The sequence below is a fragment of the Petromyzon marinus genome, chromosome 25, assembly GCF_048934315.1.
Source record: "Petromyzon marinus isolate PM22_M1 ecotype Great Lakes invasive population chromosome 25, UKy_Petmar_22M1.pri1.0, whole genome shotgun sequence".
In the NCBI taxonomy this organism is placed as follows: domain Eukaryota; kingdom Metazoa; phylum Chordata; class Hyperoartia; order Petromyzontiformes; family Petromyzontidae; genus Petromyzon; species Petromyzon marinus.
In genome coordinates this window covers 5,388,221-5,406,137 of record NC_133691.1, presented here as the reverse complement: position 1 = coordinate 5,406,137, position 17,917 = coordinate 5,388,221, and the positions used below count along the sequence as shown (strand labels likewise).

Here is a 17,917-nt window from a genome sequence, read left to right as displayed (position 1 = left end):
CCATTTTTTTTTTCTCTCGCAAGGATTGGGGAGAGGAGCGGAGAGTTGGGGGCCTCCGACTCTGTCCTTTTGACGCGCTCCATCGCAACCTCCTCCACACCCACCGCCTTCCTCGCCACGCTCAGCCACCTTTCTATTTTCACGTTGTGTTAACAGGAAAAATATGACCACGGTGCTCAATGGCGGTGCTGAGCTCAGCTACGAAGCTAAATGTAAGCGTTTGACATTAATATATAGAAAAACCCTTGTGTTGGCGAGCGGAACATTGTGGCCAGCAGTGATTCCAATAAAATCCATGTAAAAAATATAAAAACGATTTAAACTATATTTTCTATTTTGCCAGGTAAGGCCCCCTGATCTATATCGCTCTCTTTTCAGGAGTGACCTGGCCACAAATGACAGCTCAATGAAGTGGCTTATCATGTGGAAATGTATAGCAGCCAAATACTCTAAACGCACGTTTCTAAATGTGGAGGGAAAAACTGGAAGACCCGGAGGAAAATCCACACAACCATGGGGAGAGAGACACGCAGACTCCAAATTATACAGGCGTCAGAGTAAGGGTTGAACTCACAACCTCCTGCATACCAGGCAAGGTAGTTAACATCTCACTGCCGTAGCACCCAAAAATTCTCACATGCATGTGTATTCCAGGTGTACTCGGTAGTACGTCTATATATTTAATATGCGCCAAACCCTCGCCCATCGCGGGGGTTACGTTCTTGGAAATAGCCGCAATCGGCAAATCCGCGACCGGCAAATTTGAAGGCAAATGGGGGGAAAAAAAAAACGGGGTTTGGTTCACGGTTTCGTCATACGACAACCCACCCAACTCCTTTTGATTTACTCTACCCGGATTCCACAACACATTAAACAGGAAGTTGTTGTGAATGTAAAATAATGTTGGTATTCTCTCCTACAGTATTAAATACAACTCGCACGCTAAATGTACAGAATGCGGCTGAGCCTCTGGAGGCTGGGTAACGCCGCGTGACCTGGGACCCGCGATGGGCAGCGTGGGAGACAAGATTGAGACTTTGAGACGAGATTGACACAAGATGACGCGTGTGTTCTTCCTCAGCAGCATCATCGCGAGCAGTGCAGTTAACAGTATGTGATCTGTACGTTACGTCTTTACGATGCATACAGGAATGTCGCGGTCAATCACGAATGGTTTGAACGATGGGGGGGGGGGGGGGGGGGGCGCGATCGGCGAACAGTAACTTCAACAAATTTGGCGCGCATGGTTAAATGTGCCACCGTTTAAACCCCGCGATTGGCGAGGTGTTGGTGTACATTTATGTGTTGGAATACAGACCAAAAAAAATACTTAAACACTAAACATCGCCTTCATGCATTCTATCATGCATTTATGTAACTTACGTAACATATTGCAAAGTATATAGGGTGGAAACTATTCTATTATTTTGAAAATGTCTTTCCCATTTCATGTGCATTTTAGATGGGTTTTTATTTTTTAATCGACAGACCGGTTCTGTGGAAAGTGCAGTCCGGATCGCCGGGATCCAGCCCCCTCGTGGTTTTTATAGCTTCGTGTTTTTTTTTAATCTAAGTTGTTTGTTCAGTTGATGCTGCACAAAATGCACTTAGCAGTCCAGCTGGAGCTAAAGAGCGGGCGTGTTAAAATGTACAGAAGAAGGGATTTGATCTGACACGCTTCGGCTTTGCACGGCACTCCCCGCAGTGACCCGCGCGCACACCCACCCACCAAATTCTGTCCCCTTCTCTCCCATCCTTTCGTTTTTTTTAATCCTGCTATGTAAGATGCTAATTTCCAAGCCCTCTGTCAATAGTTCATAGTTCATAGTTTCATTTATTTGGTATAGCCCTGTGAGCCATTCGGCTCTTGAATCGGGTGCAACCGCAACAAACAAAAAAACAAAAACACGAACAAGAAAAACATCTTAAAGTGACTTTGTGCATGTGCAAACAGAAAATCCAGGAAAAAACATAAAAAATATTCCTGAAATAGCGCCGTGCACCAACGCTGTGTGCAAAAATCCCAGTGGGATGCAAGCCAATCCACTGCTGGACGAAGCCATCCTCACGCCGTGTCGCTCGGGGGAGTTGTTCCATGGTACTTCACCGCATCGTTGGGTGGCCGCTTCGGATGAATTTAGGGGCGCTCTCCCAGGACCAGTTCAGATGTGAAATCACACCACTGATGTTAGCCGTGGGGGGCCAGCAATTAAATTCGAGTCACCAGGTTACGGAGCACGTCGCACACGAGTCACTGCAACCGCCACGCAACTGCCATGAAGATAAACGGACGAGCGAAATGGGCATTGACACAAACATGCACACAGCAATAAACAAAACGGCCTCCACTCACCGCTAAGTGGCGGTGGCATCGTGTGCGGCAGTGCTCGTGTCAAGGCGAGGGTGCGCACAAAGACAAAGATCCACCCCCCCCCCCCCCCCCCGTATAGCCTCAACAGACTTTTGGAGCAAGTGCAACGACCGGCCGCATTTGTCTCCTCAGTGTTGATGATTACACAACTGCACGAGGTACTCATTTAAGGCCGAGTCGACCTAGGCGAGGCGAAGGGCCCATGCAGAAAATTGCCACCAGCGTTGGCCATTAGCGGGATTCAAACTCAGGGTTTCCGGGTTCGTAGCACCGCACTACACACACACACACACGTGGAAATATGCGACCCGCTCAAGACGGCTGCCCATCACATGAACACGCATGCAACGCACACCACCACAATGATGGCCGCAGGTGCTGCTCATTCAGGGCCAGCGAGCGCTCGGCGCGGGGCGACACGCATGGAGCGCGCGTGGCAACACATCGCTGCCTGGTCCGACCCTGGGCCAGGGCGGTGACACGGCCCAGAGGCGAGGCACTTCGGTCGCTATTTCAAGGCCCCCTTTGTCACAGCGTGGCAGTGCCCTCCCTCGTGTGACGCCACCAACACCAGCGTTGTATCCATCATGGGACCTCCGTTGCCAGTATCAAAATATAAGAATGAGGTTTTAGCCTTTCTGGCAATAAAACAGGTGTTAAGATGCTAAAACACCAAACTGAAACCTTTTGCAGGGAATCATGTCTGCGTTAACCACATATACTTGTGGTGAACATTAAAAAAAAACATGTTCTGGCAGGACGCCCAAAAGTTGAACAACGTATCCATAAGAGATTTTTGGGTTCGATCGCGTAAATATGTGTCGATCAACCTGCCACCACCCGACACAGCCAATTCTTTACTAGAACAGCAAACCTGGTGTGTTGGGAGAGTAAACCCACATCAACATTTACAATTCGAGTACCGTAACGTTTCGCCGGTAATTACAACCGGCAGCATCAGTCGCAAAAGCCTACGTGTTAAACTGACCAGCGTTGTAACTTGCCGAGTCGCCCACGACTGGACATCTGTGAAAGGGAGCTTCGTAGCACATCGGAATCCTCCAGGATGAGAAGTAAAAACATTCTGATAATAGAAGCCGTTTTGTACCCCGGTGTGTTTTTAAACTTCTGGTTTTAAATTGGACTGAACAAAGATGTCTTGCAATTTGAATGCGTTGCTTTATTGCTTTTAACTCACTCCGTTACCTGCACGTGAACTCACAAATATAATAAACCTCACGCAATCGTGTACATGTACAAGCCCCTTCCTGTTTTATTCACTGCTGGATGAAGTCCTCTCTTTGCCATACCTATCGCACATCTGCATCGCGTGTGGAGCCGTCGGTGTTGGCAAGTCTCATGCACCGACACATTTTCCCCCCCGAGCCGATGATGTTCACACAGTGAGACCAAGAGCAAGTCGATCTACCACCCTACAAGGCGAATGAAGATGTGCATCCTGCCCAGGGATTGGCTCCAGGGAATCACGATCAAAGCCCATTGTGTAACCCACTATATGTTGTCATTTTCACCAGACATTAAAGCTAACACAAAGTATGAACAATAAAAATTGGTTTGGACTCTTTCTGGCAATAAAACTGGTGGTAAGATGTTCAAACGCCAAATATCAACCGCACGCAGTACTTGTGGTGAACATGCAAAAAAACATGCTCTGATAATATATGAATTGTCTTTGAAACTGATGGGTCTACACCAAAGACAGACTTCTTCATGGCATAACATTTATGGCTCACCCCGAGCTATCAATGCTCCGATGCGTGCATGGTCTTTGTACTGTTCGCCTCATGGCGTTCTCTGGTCTGATACTGGCGAGACTCGGCAACCTAACCCCTGTTTTATTGCCGGAAAGGGAAAAAAAAACATTCATATTTTTCATGCTTTGATGCTGGCAAAAAAAGGTCCCGTAGCTAAACACAAATATTTTCTGTTTGCAGCCGAACAAACTGTTGGGACAAGTGCTGCTATTGAGGACCTGCCGAGGCAAGGACATTGCACAAGGAGGTGGTATGGCCAGCTGTATGCCTGGCTGCCTTTTTTTTTGTTCCAAGTGCTGACATTTACAGACCACAGGATATCCTAATGCAAGGCCGTGTCAACCAATAGGAACCAACGCGACTTGCTACTGATCTTCTCCATGGCTGGGAATCAGAGCCAGGTTACCGGGTTTGTAGTGCAGTGCACTAACCACTGCTCCACCGCTTTAAACAAAGACAAAGTTCTCCTGTATAGCCTTAACAGACTGTTGGGGCAGGTGTTGTTAGCGAGCACCCACGAAGGGCGGCACGGCACACGAGGGGGTGGTTGGCCAGTACCACGCCCAGCCGCCTTTGTCTCCCTAGTGGCGATATTTACACACCGCACCAGGTACTAATTTGGGGCCCGAAGTCTACCCAGGGAAGGCCCAGGACCGGTAAAGATAATCGTCACTGGTGTTGGCTGTGAGCGGGAATCGAACCCAGGTCGCCGGGTTCATAGCACAGCGTAGCGCTAACCGCTACGCTACCGCTCTGCACACAGACGCACACACACATGCACGGCCAAGCACAAAGATCCCCTTATAATGCTCGACAGGCTATCACAGACCACCTCCACCTTATCAGATGTCAAAATTATAGCTTTGATAAGGTTGGGGTAAGACTCCTTGCCTTACGTCTGCCGTCGTCTCAAATATAGAAGAGAGAGAGAAATCAGTTCCAGGCATCGCTGTGCCGCAGAAGGAGCTCAGGCAGGGAACCATCTTCCACGAGGTATCAGATGCCACAGCGAATTTGCATCGGTCCGTAGGGCGCACCTCTTGTCCGTTCACATAGTCTCAGATGCAGTGCGTTTGCTCGCACACGGGGAAAGAGAAATGTCAAGACGTCGTTAACGGTCAAATGTAAAAGCGCTCATTCAGCGTGGTGGCGCGAGGGAACTAAATCCGAACATGACACCCCTCATGTCGCGGCGTCTGACGCCAGCTCCCCCACCCGCCAGCCCTCCCTGCATCTTGGACCCCCACCCAAGTGATCACGAGCAACACGTTGCTAATTGTGGTGGAAACTGCATTCTTAATTAGTTACTGCAGTTTTTTTTCCATGTGTAATATTCATTATTATTCATACGGCCTAACAGTGACACTGCGTGGGAAGGCCTTCATCCAACAGTGGTTAGGCAAAGGATTATAAATTATAATTGTTATTGCTATGACCAGATTACTCTCAACACGCCCCGATCTCGTCAAATTTGTACCCGGTTGAATACTGAAATAGATTGGCATATCACCAGGAGATGTCTGTACAGCATTGGATTCTTGAATCCAACTGTGTGTAGCTTTGAGTGTTACACCTTGTAAGAGTCTGTGGGGCCCTACTGGGTTAAGGTCATTTATAAACCCCATGACGTTCATGGGAAATCGGCCTTCCCTTCCATAGCACCCGCACTCTGGAACTCTCTAACCAAGGCTGTCAGGAGTCCGGTTCGGCTGGGATCTTGAAGTCCTTTCGCCTGAATAAATGTATATTTTTTCAGAAGACATTTTAATTTTTAATTTGGAGTCACTTCTTACCCCACCCTCCACCTCCTTGTCACATGGAAGGCGCTATCTACATAAGCTATAATTATTATTTTGATTGGAATTACCATCAGAGCCCTTATCTCATAGTGCCACCTGGTGGTGCTGTTTACAACACAATGTGCTGGATTAAAACGGCACTGAATGATGAAAGAGCTGCAATGCAATGTATGGCATGACATAAGTTGCTATTTTAGTTATTTTAAAACGCGCAATAACTTTCATATTTGAAAATTATTTCATTTGACTTTGATAATTAAGGACATTAATTCAGTTACTCAATACACTGTCAATAATTGAGGATATTAGATCATTGTTTTAAATATGTTGTAATTTTTTTATGTATATAGGAAATCAAACATCGCGACAAATATCATCATGCCATACAAATGGTTTATGGTTCACATACAAATGGTGTAATGAATTAATAACTTTTCATTAAAACAAATATTTCCCCCATCGAACAAAGACGGTCACTGCATCGCGAGCTTTCGGATGCGCTTCTGCGGCCGTCTGGAACGATCTTCCTTCCGATTTTAGGAATCCACTGGAGCTATGCGCTTTTAAATCATCTAGTTTGAAACCCAATTTCTTTTTAACTGCTTTTTGTGTTTAGTTTGTTGTCCTTCCCCCGCACCTCCGATTTGCACGGTTGGCTAAGCACGGTGCAAAAGAAGTTCAACAAACATACATTACAATTGCCCTGCTTGGACAGTTGTAACAATGCTGCTTTGTTGAGTTATTAAAATGTTCTATTCTACCCCTCCGGGGGAGCTCCCTAAAAAATAGAGCTTGCAAGCTCAATGGGCAAGCCCCTGTGATACCAATTAATTTTTAATCTAAAGTCATAATCATAGTAATAATGTATATTCAGAACTTTCACAGGGCGGCGAATACCCTGTGTGTTAGAGAATGGCCTGCAGAAGGCATCATATAGATCTGCTTCTGAGATTACTGCAAGAGATGGGGTTTTTCACATCCACACAATTCTAATCTTGCATATGATGGCAATATGATCGGTAGCTAAATGCCAATGTCGAGGTCTGCTCGCCACGAGAGGGCTTCACGAGATAGTCCCCCCCCCCTCCTCCATGCTCTGCAATAGAGATTAGAGAGTTTGTCGTATGCCAGTCAACCTGATTTTTTTTTATTCTTCTCAGAGCTGGCATTTAGGTAGGCAGAGACAAGCCCATGAAAAGATGTTTCACCTACCAAGTGCTGGCTTGTGGCGGTTTTGACTCGCGTAGAAGTTGCGCGGCTCGAGATGGCCGAGCGTTCACAAAGCGCTCTAAAGAATCAGCAGAAGATTGTTTCGTTTCCTCGCTGCGTAATCGATACGAGTGACAAAAAGGAAACGGACAAAATATAATAAAATCTGGATAAAGCCTTCGCGCAGTGGGAAAACACTGACCTCTGCAAGTGGCACTCGGAAATGAAAAAAATCGCGAGACCTTCACCGAACTTAACCTTCGAAGCAAGCGGCGGCGGGGGGGGGTTGTCATGCGAGCGTGACACGTCCGGGGCCCCGTCTTATTTTGTATTTCCGATCGTAGCACACACATCTGCTCGCTGCGCCAAGTGCACTCTCACTCCGTGGTGATGGTGGTGGGGTGGGGGGGTGGGGGCGCGCGGTCGGAAAACATTCGCAAAAGAAAAGAGATGTTGAGGAATGCGGTGGACGTTTCCGAGAAGCGGGACCCCACGAGACCCCCACGGGTTTCCTCCGCTGGTCACGCTCCCCGAGCAGCAACCGAGAGCGCTTGCTGCCTGCCCCCCCCCGCCACCACCCCCTTCCCCTTCGTCGTCGCAGAGGACACGAGGCGGTGGTGCTGCCAGCCCACGAGGGGAGAGGGTGGGGGGCATATGACACACAGTCCTCACAGTGGTCCGCACCTGGAATCCAGCGATTTGCTGACCAGATTGGTAGCTCATGCACAGGTCACGTGCTTGAAGTCACGGACGATGCTGCTTTTGACCTATTCACGTGAACGTTTGAGTGCTGTTGCCTCAAATCTGTATGGGGTTTTTCTCTGTGTTACATTCCAAGTTTGGGCCCTTCCGTGAAAGTGTCTGTAAACTCGTCGAGGTTTTCTCGGGTAAACATATTGTACATTTATTGTGTTATTTTATTTTATCAATTTATTATTTTATTCTCATTCTACGTGACTTTACCGAAAGAACCAAAGGAGATATTGTACATTTCTCTTGTTGCTGGCGTTTATTTCGCATTAACAGTATTATGAATCGCCGTGATTGCTTTAAATACTGTTACAGAGCACGTATTGCAATATGTTACATTGGTGACAGTAACCCTCAGCTCACAATGGTCATGCCGTACTGGATTGTGCCAGCTCTGTCTGTACTAAGTGTACAGCGATAACACTGTGTAACCATTGAACTACGGGGCCAGCCCAAGCTTACTGACATACAAGGTAAAATCAATGTCATGCGTAGGGGGCAAGATAATGTTCGGCGCAGGAATAACATTTACCCTTCACTAAACAGCTACTGTGCTTTAGTAATAATAATTTACAGGCCCTTTATCAGTCCAGTACTGTGTGAATGCCCTTCCCACTCTGTGTCGGTCCATCAGGTGTTGTTTCACGGTACTTCATCACTCTGGTTGGTCAGTTGCGGTGAAGGGCGAAGGGGTGAGACTTAGGACCCACCTTAAAATCCCGACCGCCAGTCGATGTAGATCTTAAACTCGCCAATCCTACCGATATAAGTGGTAGGCTGCCAAATGTGCACACTCTTCTGCCGCGTGCGGAATTTCGGGGAGCGCTATCTTGCATCACGGGCACGTCTTTAAAAGCGGTTCGACGAAGCCTGAAAATCGATACGCGTGGAAAAGTGTTTAAAGTCGGCGGCGTTCCGCGCAAATCTGCCAGCGAGGCGTTGCGCCACGCGCCCGATTTGACGCGGGGGCCGATAGTGGTGGATCCTAGGTGGCTCCTCTTATCCGCACAAATGCTCCGATGAGAGGAATAATAATTATCAGGTGGATGACAGGAATTTGGATCAGTGATCCCAGTCAAGCGATTCGACTTAATCGACGATGCGAAGTTTTCCTGTCCGCTTTGAGAGCACCTCCATTGCAAGAGATTTACAACACCGCTGGAAGGCGTTGACAGCGATAGAATAAACTTTAAAATACACAGCACAGCATCATTATAGGGTGGCTTTGGAGCAGGATTCTACTTTAATTTCATTAGCACATGTTTGTTCGCTCGGGTATTTTACCCTCGAAAGTTTATTTCACGACTTACTTACTTTGCACTCCTTTCGTGCTTTCGTAGTGTTTGTTGCTGTAACGTTCTGACCCCGTGCTCCTACTGGACATGCGTGAAAAAGAGCTTTACAGCTCATCGGATTCCTCCAGTATAAATAAATATTACGATTACGATTCGCTGTCTTCCAGTGGAGTTGGAACTCTCTTGCAGTCGAGGCCCTTACAATCGGAGAGGGAAACTCCACGTGATGAACCGTGTCTGATAACTTGACCGCAGCGATCGGTGATCGGCTGCGTACAATGTATAGGAATAAGAGAGGAGTTTCAACTGTGCGATCATGTATTGATACACGCCAGCAGCAGCAAAGGGTGGCCTCTGTTCGATTCCCGCCACGGATAACATCACTGAACTGGACCAGGGACCCAGCTTCACCAACCCATAAATAGCCCCTACGATGACACGGCATGGGTAGACTTTCATCCAGCAGTGGAGTGACGCAGAGGGGTAAATATTTATAGTTACATAACAGCAGCGGGACCACAAGGAACCGTGGGATGTTCCTACGGTGCCCTCTCTTGATTTGGAAGGGCACAACCACAATGCAGGTTTTTTTTGTGTTTACCAAATTATCGTGTGTGTCTGATGGATATCAGCCTGATTCTCAGCCACTCGAATGAAGTGTGACAATTTTTCCTGCCACTTTAAAACGCCACGGCACTTACGCAAACGTGACGTGTACCACAATGGTAAACCTAAATGTATCACGCGAGTACTTCTGCGGCAGTGATAACAAACAAAAACACCGAGCACCAACGTCGATGCGGAGTCACTTCCCACTAGGTGGCCCCCACGAGCTTCGTTCTACGAGATGGGGTGGGGGGTTCAAGACGCACCGCATCTGTTTACGATGAAACCGGCTCGCACACGCACACCGTGATGACATTACGACCTTATGACGAACATCGCAAGAGCCTCGATCATCCACGCCGAACCGCATGCGTCACCTCGCTCGGGGCTTCGACAACTCTCCGTTCCTCGCACTCAACCGCAATTCGCCGTCTCGCATTCGTCAATATCATGTCGTTATTGATATGCGCGCTTGGTTAGAAAGTTAAAAGACGGCAACATAGGATTGTAGTTGTTGGGTGATTTGAGTTTGGGAAGTCCTTGACGTCCTTGACGTGCACAGCAGACACGGAGCGGTCAGACACACACACACCCGCGCGTGTACTTCTCAACCAAATCACCACGTGCGCAAACTGCCTGGCAAAGCTGGCCCTGTTGGCGGCATTTGATGTTTGAGCTGAACACTTGCTTAGGGCAGTCCCTCTTTTAAAGCCAGCGGCCGAGCTGCCAGATTTTGTGGACAGCAGAGTTCACTTAGAGGCAGATTGTTAAAGTCTGGCCGTTGGTATGTCCCAGCGGAATAGCTACGGGGGTTCCGAGGGGCTCCTTGGGCCGACAACGAGCCATTGTGTGGTGGCTAGAAGGTGAAGCCACGTCTGTAAATTATATATTGTACACAGGAAGGACTGTAAGACAAACAAACAAAAACAGCCACAATCATGAGCACTCCCAACGCCCTCATGCTGCTGCTGCTGCTGCTAAATTTGCAAAGCATGTGAGTGGCCAAATTTAGGTTCAATTTGCAAGCTGACACAGAATGAGTCCCGGTGATCTACAACCGTGCGTGCGTGCATGCGGGCCAGTTCAGGAGACAAACTTGTTTAAATATAACTTTACTTTGTGTGCGCGTGTGCGAGAGAGAAGCGTGCGACGACGCTTCGAAAGCCCAGCGCAAAAATTAAATTGCCCTCTAAAATTATTTTAGAAACGCGACTATTCTACGCGGTTATTCGGAAAACACTGCGCCAGTTGGCAGTGCAACGAGGATCGTCTCGTTCGCTTCAGCAAGTTTAGCGAAGAACACCGATAAGACGATTGCCGAGCCGCTATCAGAAAACAATCTGCACTTGCGTTTTACGTGCCACGACAGAACATTTACAAATTGGTCAATCCGATCTTCCCAGTGTCTTATCTTGCCACCTGGGATACGGTGCTGCTACGCTGGTCCCAGGTGGATTCAATGAGGGGGGTTCCATGGCTTTTAAGTGATATTGTTGTGTTCGTTTGGCGACACGAGAGGGGTAAGAATGTTTATGATTCGCAGGGGCCGATATCGTGACGGGAAGGCTTCATTTTCAGATATCCTGTTATTGTTTCACGCAGAAAACTCAATTATGAAAGAGTTTCCACTCTGACTATTTGTTGTTGTGTGGCCCGTTTTTATACCGCACCATTTACGAGCTCACCGCAGCCGCAATTGTAGGGGTAAAATATATGGGTTTGATCTGCGATGAACCCCAATGGAGTTGCCTAGTGTATGGATATTCAGTGAAACGGGCAGGACGTTGCCCTTTAAGAGTTGTTTTGCGGTCTAATGGTGCTGACCAGAGCTTGGACAGAAACAAAGCAAAATAACCACGCTCTTTTCAAACTTATTACACGACTTATCCGTTTATTTATCGAACCATTTGGTTCAGTTTGTGATTCCCCATGCAAGGGCATGCAGCACCTCTCATTGTCACGATCACCTGCCATTATGTATCGACCACTAAATGATCGCCTCCCATTGCCGTCCCTCGCGAAACCTGCGATATTTCCCAAGCCATCTCGCTGCCACTCGCGAGCCGGCATCCTCGTCGCTCCGTTTAAGGCCGTGGTCATCCGACGATGGGCAAGTTCGTTCCATCTTTCGCCTGTCACTCTGTAAGCGGTTTCATCCATCAGCCGCCATTCCATCCCTTCCAGCGACGCGTCCTTCCAGAGCCCACTTACGTTTCCTTCACAGTCAACGCGGCGATGTCTCCGAATTGGCTTTTGTTCCCCGAGCCATGCGTCCCTCTTTCAGTCTCTAAAGTGTAATTCCAAATCGTGCATCTCCCCGTGCCCTCTCGGTGCTCCATTCATCTCTTGTTAGATTTTTCCTTCATCAGTCTTCACGTTTCGGTTCAATGTCATCGCGGGTAATACGCGACGACTAAACCTGTCGTTCTTCTGGCACAATGTGTATGTTGCTTTTCATGACCATTTACAGCTTTTCAAAAGCATTCAATGCCGATCTTGTTTGATTTTTTTAATTAATAGGTTTTTTTTATCCTAATCCAAATTGTACCCTCCACTAATTATTTCTACAAAACGTGTTTACAAGTTTGTTGGTACGTGATTTTTGTTTTTTGCAATTTTTTTTTATCTTAAGACAAACTTTCCAGCCTTCTGAGTGAAGCTCTTTAATCGTTTCCAGGAAATTCATTTTCATCGACTGTTGTAATGACGAGGTCATTGGAAAGGCAGAGATGGCCCAGAGATATCTTCACATCCGATTCCTATTTTGATTTGCATTTTGCCACATTGTTCATGCAATCTGCATTATCGCCATGCAATGCTGCACATGTAAAAGGACAGCCTCTTACCAATGTATTTCTGGACGAGGGCCTCCTCATCAGTACCAGATTAAGCTAGTGCGGGGTCTGTAGCATATGTTATAAAGGGGCCCTACATAAAAACACACAAATATTAAAACACAAATTTGTAACTTGCTTAGTAAAGTAATTGTATTTTTTCATTTGCTATACAGTCAGATAATACGACAAATCGCTAACCATAAACACCCAGTCGTACATAAAAGTCGAAGGCAGTATAGTACTATAGTAATAGAGCAAGTGCAGAATCACTGAACCGGAATTGATAGCTTGAAAGCATTTAGCGCGGGGCCTTTGAAAGTGCGGGGCCCGTAGCATTTGCTATTTTTGCTACTAGGATCATCCGGACTGCTCCTCATACATTTAGATTCGTAGATATTTGTGGCCCAATACAAATGAAACCACGTACGAATAACGATCGGTCTTTTAGTCTCCGTCGGTCGAAGGCCCCCCCCCCCCACCTTTTGTTTGCATCACCATAATTTATTCAAATGCGGCCGTGATGAATCTCATACTTTCAATGTACCCCGATTTAATCGCTCCATCTCGGGGCCTTGTGCCAGCACGGTGCAGGAGTTTCATCTATTCGGATCTCATTTAGGATACACAGCAATTTGGTTCATTCTGTGACTTTTGTAAAAACTTCCAATCGCCAAAATAAAAGAAATCTATTTTGGTGATCTATTCCATCAATATGGAAATATGGCTCTATACGTTAACAACACGATACCACACCTTTGTGAATTCCTACCCGGCAGTCACCGGTGCATGCCCGCTGACTTCAAGCATTGTTGAAGGACACATCCTTGACCACAGACAATGTAATAACGCACACTCATCTCACGTCTATTGAAATTTCAATGCGCGCCAGGAACAATGAAGTGCAACACTCGTTGTGTACAATACTTGGGCGATAACTTGGGGACTGGCCTTCATCCAGCAGTGATCATGGCTGATGATGCTGATGATGACTTTGACCATGAAACAATGATGGATGGTAGATGGTCACAAAGCATGGCATGGCAAGCAAGTGCCCCCAAAGATCAATAAATAGAGGATAAACTAGAACAAGAGGGTTGGACAATATCTTATGCTGGACAGACCTTGAACTCTTAGCAATACAGGAACGTAGCTTTAGATAGAACTGAGTGGAAACGCTCACGTGCAGACTGAAAACTGATTTCTTTAGAACAGTTTTTTTGTGTTAAGTTTGTTGTCCTTCCCCCGCACCTTCAATTAGCACTGTTGGCTACGTACGGTGTGAAAGAAGTTCAACACACATACAAGAATAAGAAGAAAACATTTGGAAAAATCTCGCAGAGTCAGCAACGCTGGTGGGCCTCATCACACTCACCCTGTCACACTCACCCTGTCACACTCACCCTGCCACACTCACCCTGCCACACTCACCCTGTCACACTCACCCTGCCACACTCACCATTTCGAGGGCAGCTGACAGACGCCGCACAGGAAGAGCCCCAGTGGCGCATCCCACGTCGCGGCAGAGAAGAGTCGCCAGGTGATCGCCCGGCATGCTGTCCCGTGGCGCTGACTCCTTCTCCGCGCCGAAGCTGGGCCTCCGGGCCAACCCCGGCAACTGCCCCCACTTGCTCATGAAGCCATCTGCTCGCTCTCTCTCCAGCTCCAGCTCCATCTCCGCCTGGAGCTGCCTCTCCAGCTCCCTGCCTCTCTCCCGCTCTACGTCCGCGCCTCTGCCCGCCTCCCTGTCGGCGGGGGAGTCGACGTCGCGCGCCGTGGGGTCTGGCACGCCGGCTTGATGCAGGCAGGCCCTCAGCATGTCCAGGTGCTCCCGCAGGGTCTGGTTGTCGCCGACGGCCCGGTCCTTCTCCATCTGGATCTGGTGGAGCTCCCTCTCCAGGCCGTCGAGGCGCTGCTTCAGTTGGCGGTTCTCGTCCCGCGATTCGTTTCTCTCCGTGCGCGCCTGTGGTTGGCGAGGGAAACGCAAATGGAGGTCTGGCCATGTGGCTCGAGGGGGGCGGGGGGGGTATGGGGGGGGGGGATAGTGCTCACGTGAGGGCACCGAGCCAAGCGCTACAGAGACAGTTGGTTTGAATTCCATGTTTTGGAAAAGCTGTGATTGAACTGGGTCGTGACGTCGTAGTGAGTTCACGGTTGCAGCATCGGCACCAATGACCCCACAACAGCATCAACAAAAGGTCCAATTTTTATATTCTTTGGGTCTTTCGGTAAAGTCACGTAAATAAGTTCAAAGAAAATAACAATACAAATCACAAAAAACTACGACATTTCGATCACAACACAAGCGATCGCCATCAGGAGGTAAAAAGACGATGACGATCGCTTATGTTGTGATCGGAAGGTCGTAGTTTTTTGTTATTTTTGTTTGTTATTTTCTTTGAACCTATCTACGTCACTTTACCGAAAGACCCAAAAAATATGAATTCCTGCAGTCACGAAAGCTTTAAGTCAAGATAAAAGGTTCCATTGTATGAAATTGTGGTTGTTCATTTTAATTTAGCTCTTTCTAGCTCTGTAGTTTGAAACGTTTTTGACATTCAACAAAGACTCTAGGCAGGGGGAATTCAGAATGTTATCTTCCCGGGCGATTCTCTGCGGTCTGCAAGGCTATCGTGCAGGTATGACGTTGTCTCACAAAACACCATCCATCCCAGTTAACGTTCAACGTTCGGCCAACTTTGACCATGTGCTTCAAAACCACTGGACCAACGTTCCACGTTTGCTGTTTACTGCACGGTGGTCTGTGAATAACAATTGGAGGGTTAACAGTGTTTCCCAGGCCCAGAGGGGATGGGAACCACTGCTCCGACACCCAGGTGGTGTGCCGCTCTCTGTGGGAACTCTGGAAGAAAGCTCTCGCGTCTTATGACATGGCAACGATTGGAACTGGAATGCAATTGGAGAAAGTGGCAACAACAAACAAAAACCACACAGGATCACCAATGTGCATTCACATAGTCAACAACCGCCATTCGCCAACTCAGTGGCGGTGGTTTTACCACGGCGCTTGTGCCAGGCTCGGTGCACGTTTGAGGTCACGTGACGTGTCGAAGGCTCGCTGGCAGGAGGACACGGGACAGACCCAGTTGCCGTGAGTCAGCATGCACACACACGCAGATTCCCAAATCACTTCATAGACTTCACATCCAAGTGGTGCGACCAAACACGTTGTTTAGGCTGACACCATCACAAACCGTGCACGTGTGTGAATTTAAAAAAAAATCAAACCCTGCGGCTACTGTCATTATTATATTAGCGTTAAGTCAGTTCGCGCTTCTTTTGGAGAAGGCGATTTTCTGTAATTAAAATGTGGCTCGTGATCAAGGCACAGCAATTACATGGAAAGGTTGCCTCCAGGGTGTGGGTTTACATTTTTGCTCGGGGTAATTGTCAGCTGTAAACACACTCGGCAAATTTTGTGAACATTGAAGCATCACAATTCGTGCAATTTGCATTTACACTTCAACTGCAACACGGAGCTAGATAATGGTGAACTAATTTTTGTTGATGGGTTTCTTCCTGTAATTCAGATCATTTACATACAAAAAACTATTTGCAACTTAAGAGAAATACTTTTACAATTAAATACCCTTCATTTGCACTCACACACACCGGTCCTTAATTATTCTTTCTGTCTCCACCTCAATATTAAATTGATTAAATCAATCCTATTCTGTCTCATCTGTTCTGTCTCATCTGTATTGTCTGCTCTGTCTGGCCTGCCCAGTCTGTGTTGTTTTATTTAAACAAAAAGCTGCACTCGCATATATTTATATATTTGTTCCATGCATCGTAAGTGATTGATTTATGAACACACTGTTTTTGACGCACGTCATCTAAATGCGGTGAATTGTTACAAAGCTAATAATAACTACTAGAGGATTGCCTGACGAGTCCCGCATCATCTGGTGGGAAGTCAACAGTGGCAGCGCTACGAAGACATAAAGGTATTGTGGTGGCAAGATGTTAACTACCTCGCCTGGTATACAGGAGGTCGTGGGTTCCATTCCGACCCTGACGCATACATATTTGGTGTTTGCATGTTCTCCCCTTGGTCATGTGGGTATTTCTCCGGGTCCTCCGGTTTTTCCCTCCACATTTAGAAACAACGTTCACAGTCTTCTTTGGTTCTTTCGGTAAAGTCACGTAGAATGAGAATAAAATAATAAATTTATAAAATAAAATAACACAATAATATTCTCACGACGTTTCGGTCACAACACAAGCGGCCTTCATCAGGTGAAGGGGACGAGACTGTCTGGAGGACAGCGCTGGAGTGAGAAAGCCACGCTGAGATCACGACCTTTAAGCTTAGAGTCGCGGCATCTCTTCAGCAAGGTGAGAGACTCGATTAGTTGAGCCTTCTTATCCCGGAGTCTGTTGAATGATCTTAAGGTGGTGTGGAATCCCTCTCCGTAGAGGCGGTTAAATTTCGATTTAAGGCTTTCGTGACTGCAAGTCTCGTCCCCTTCACCTGATGAAGGCCGCTTGTGTTGTGGCTGAAACGTCGTGAGAATATTATTGTGTTATTTTATTTTATCAATTTATTATTTGATTCTCATTCTACGTGACTTTACCGAAAGAACCAAAGAAGATGAATCCTTGCAGTCACGAAAGCTTTAAATCGAAATTTAACCGCCTCTACGGAGAGGGATTCCACACCACCTTAAGATCATTCAACAGACTCCGGGATAAGAAGGCTCAACTAATCGAGTCTCTCACCTTTCTGAAGAGATGCCGCGACTCTAAGCTTAAAGGTCATGATCTCAGCGTGGCTTTCTCACTCCAGCGCTGTCCTCCAGACAGTCTCGTCCCCTTCACCTGATGAAGGCCGCTTGTGTTGTGGCCGAAACGTCGTGAGAATATTATTGTGTTATTCTATTTTATCAATTTATTATTTTATTCTCATTCTACGTGACTTTACCGAAAGAACCAAAGAAGATGAATCCTTGCAGTCACGAAAGCTTTAAATCGAAATTTAAACGTTTACAGTATTTGGCTGATATAAATTCCCACATGACAAGCCACTTAATTAGGCTATTCTTTGTGGCCAGGTCGCTTTTGAAAAGAGAACTATATAGATCACTGGGCCTTACTTAGTAAAATAGAAAATATAGTTTAAATAGTTTTTAGTTTTTTTACATAGACCTTACCTGGTAAAATAAAAATAAAAATTGTTTAGTTTAGTTTTATATATGGATGCGTGTGTCTGTCCCAAACACAGAAATATGGCATTTCCATTTCTGGCTCCGTACCC

The 17,917-nt window shown here is 47.0% G+C and overlaps 1 protein-coding gene across 4 annotated transcripts in view; it reads right to left on the bottom strand.

Annotated features, from left to right (window-relative positions):
• Positions 1-17,917, bottom strand: part of LOC116945929 (uncharacterized) — a 75,206-nt gene that overhangs the window by 23,824 nt on the left and 33,465 nt on the right. For all 4 annotated transcript variants that reach the window (XM_076069656.1, XM_076069655.1, XM_076069657.1 and 1 more), the window contains one exon: positions 14,099-14,602. In XM_076069656.1, the coding sequence (XP_075925771.1) occupies positions 14,099-14,602 (504 nt within the window). The remainder of the gene's footprint in view (positions 1-14,098; positions 14,603-17,917) is intronic.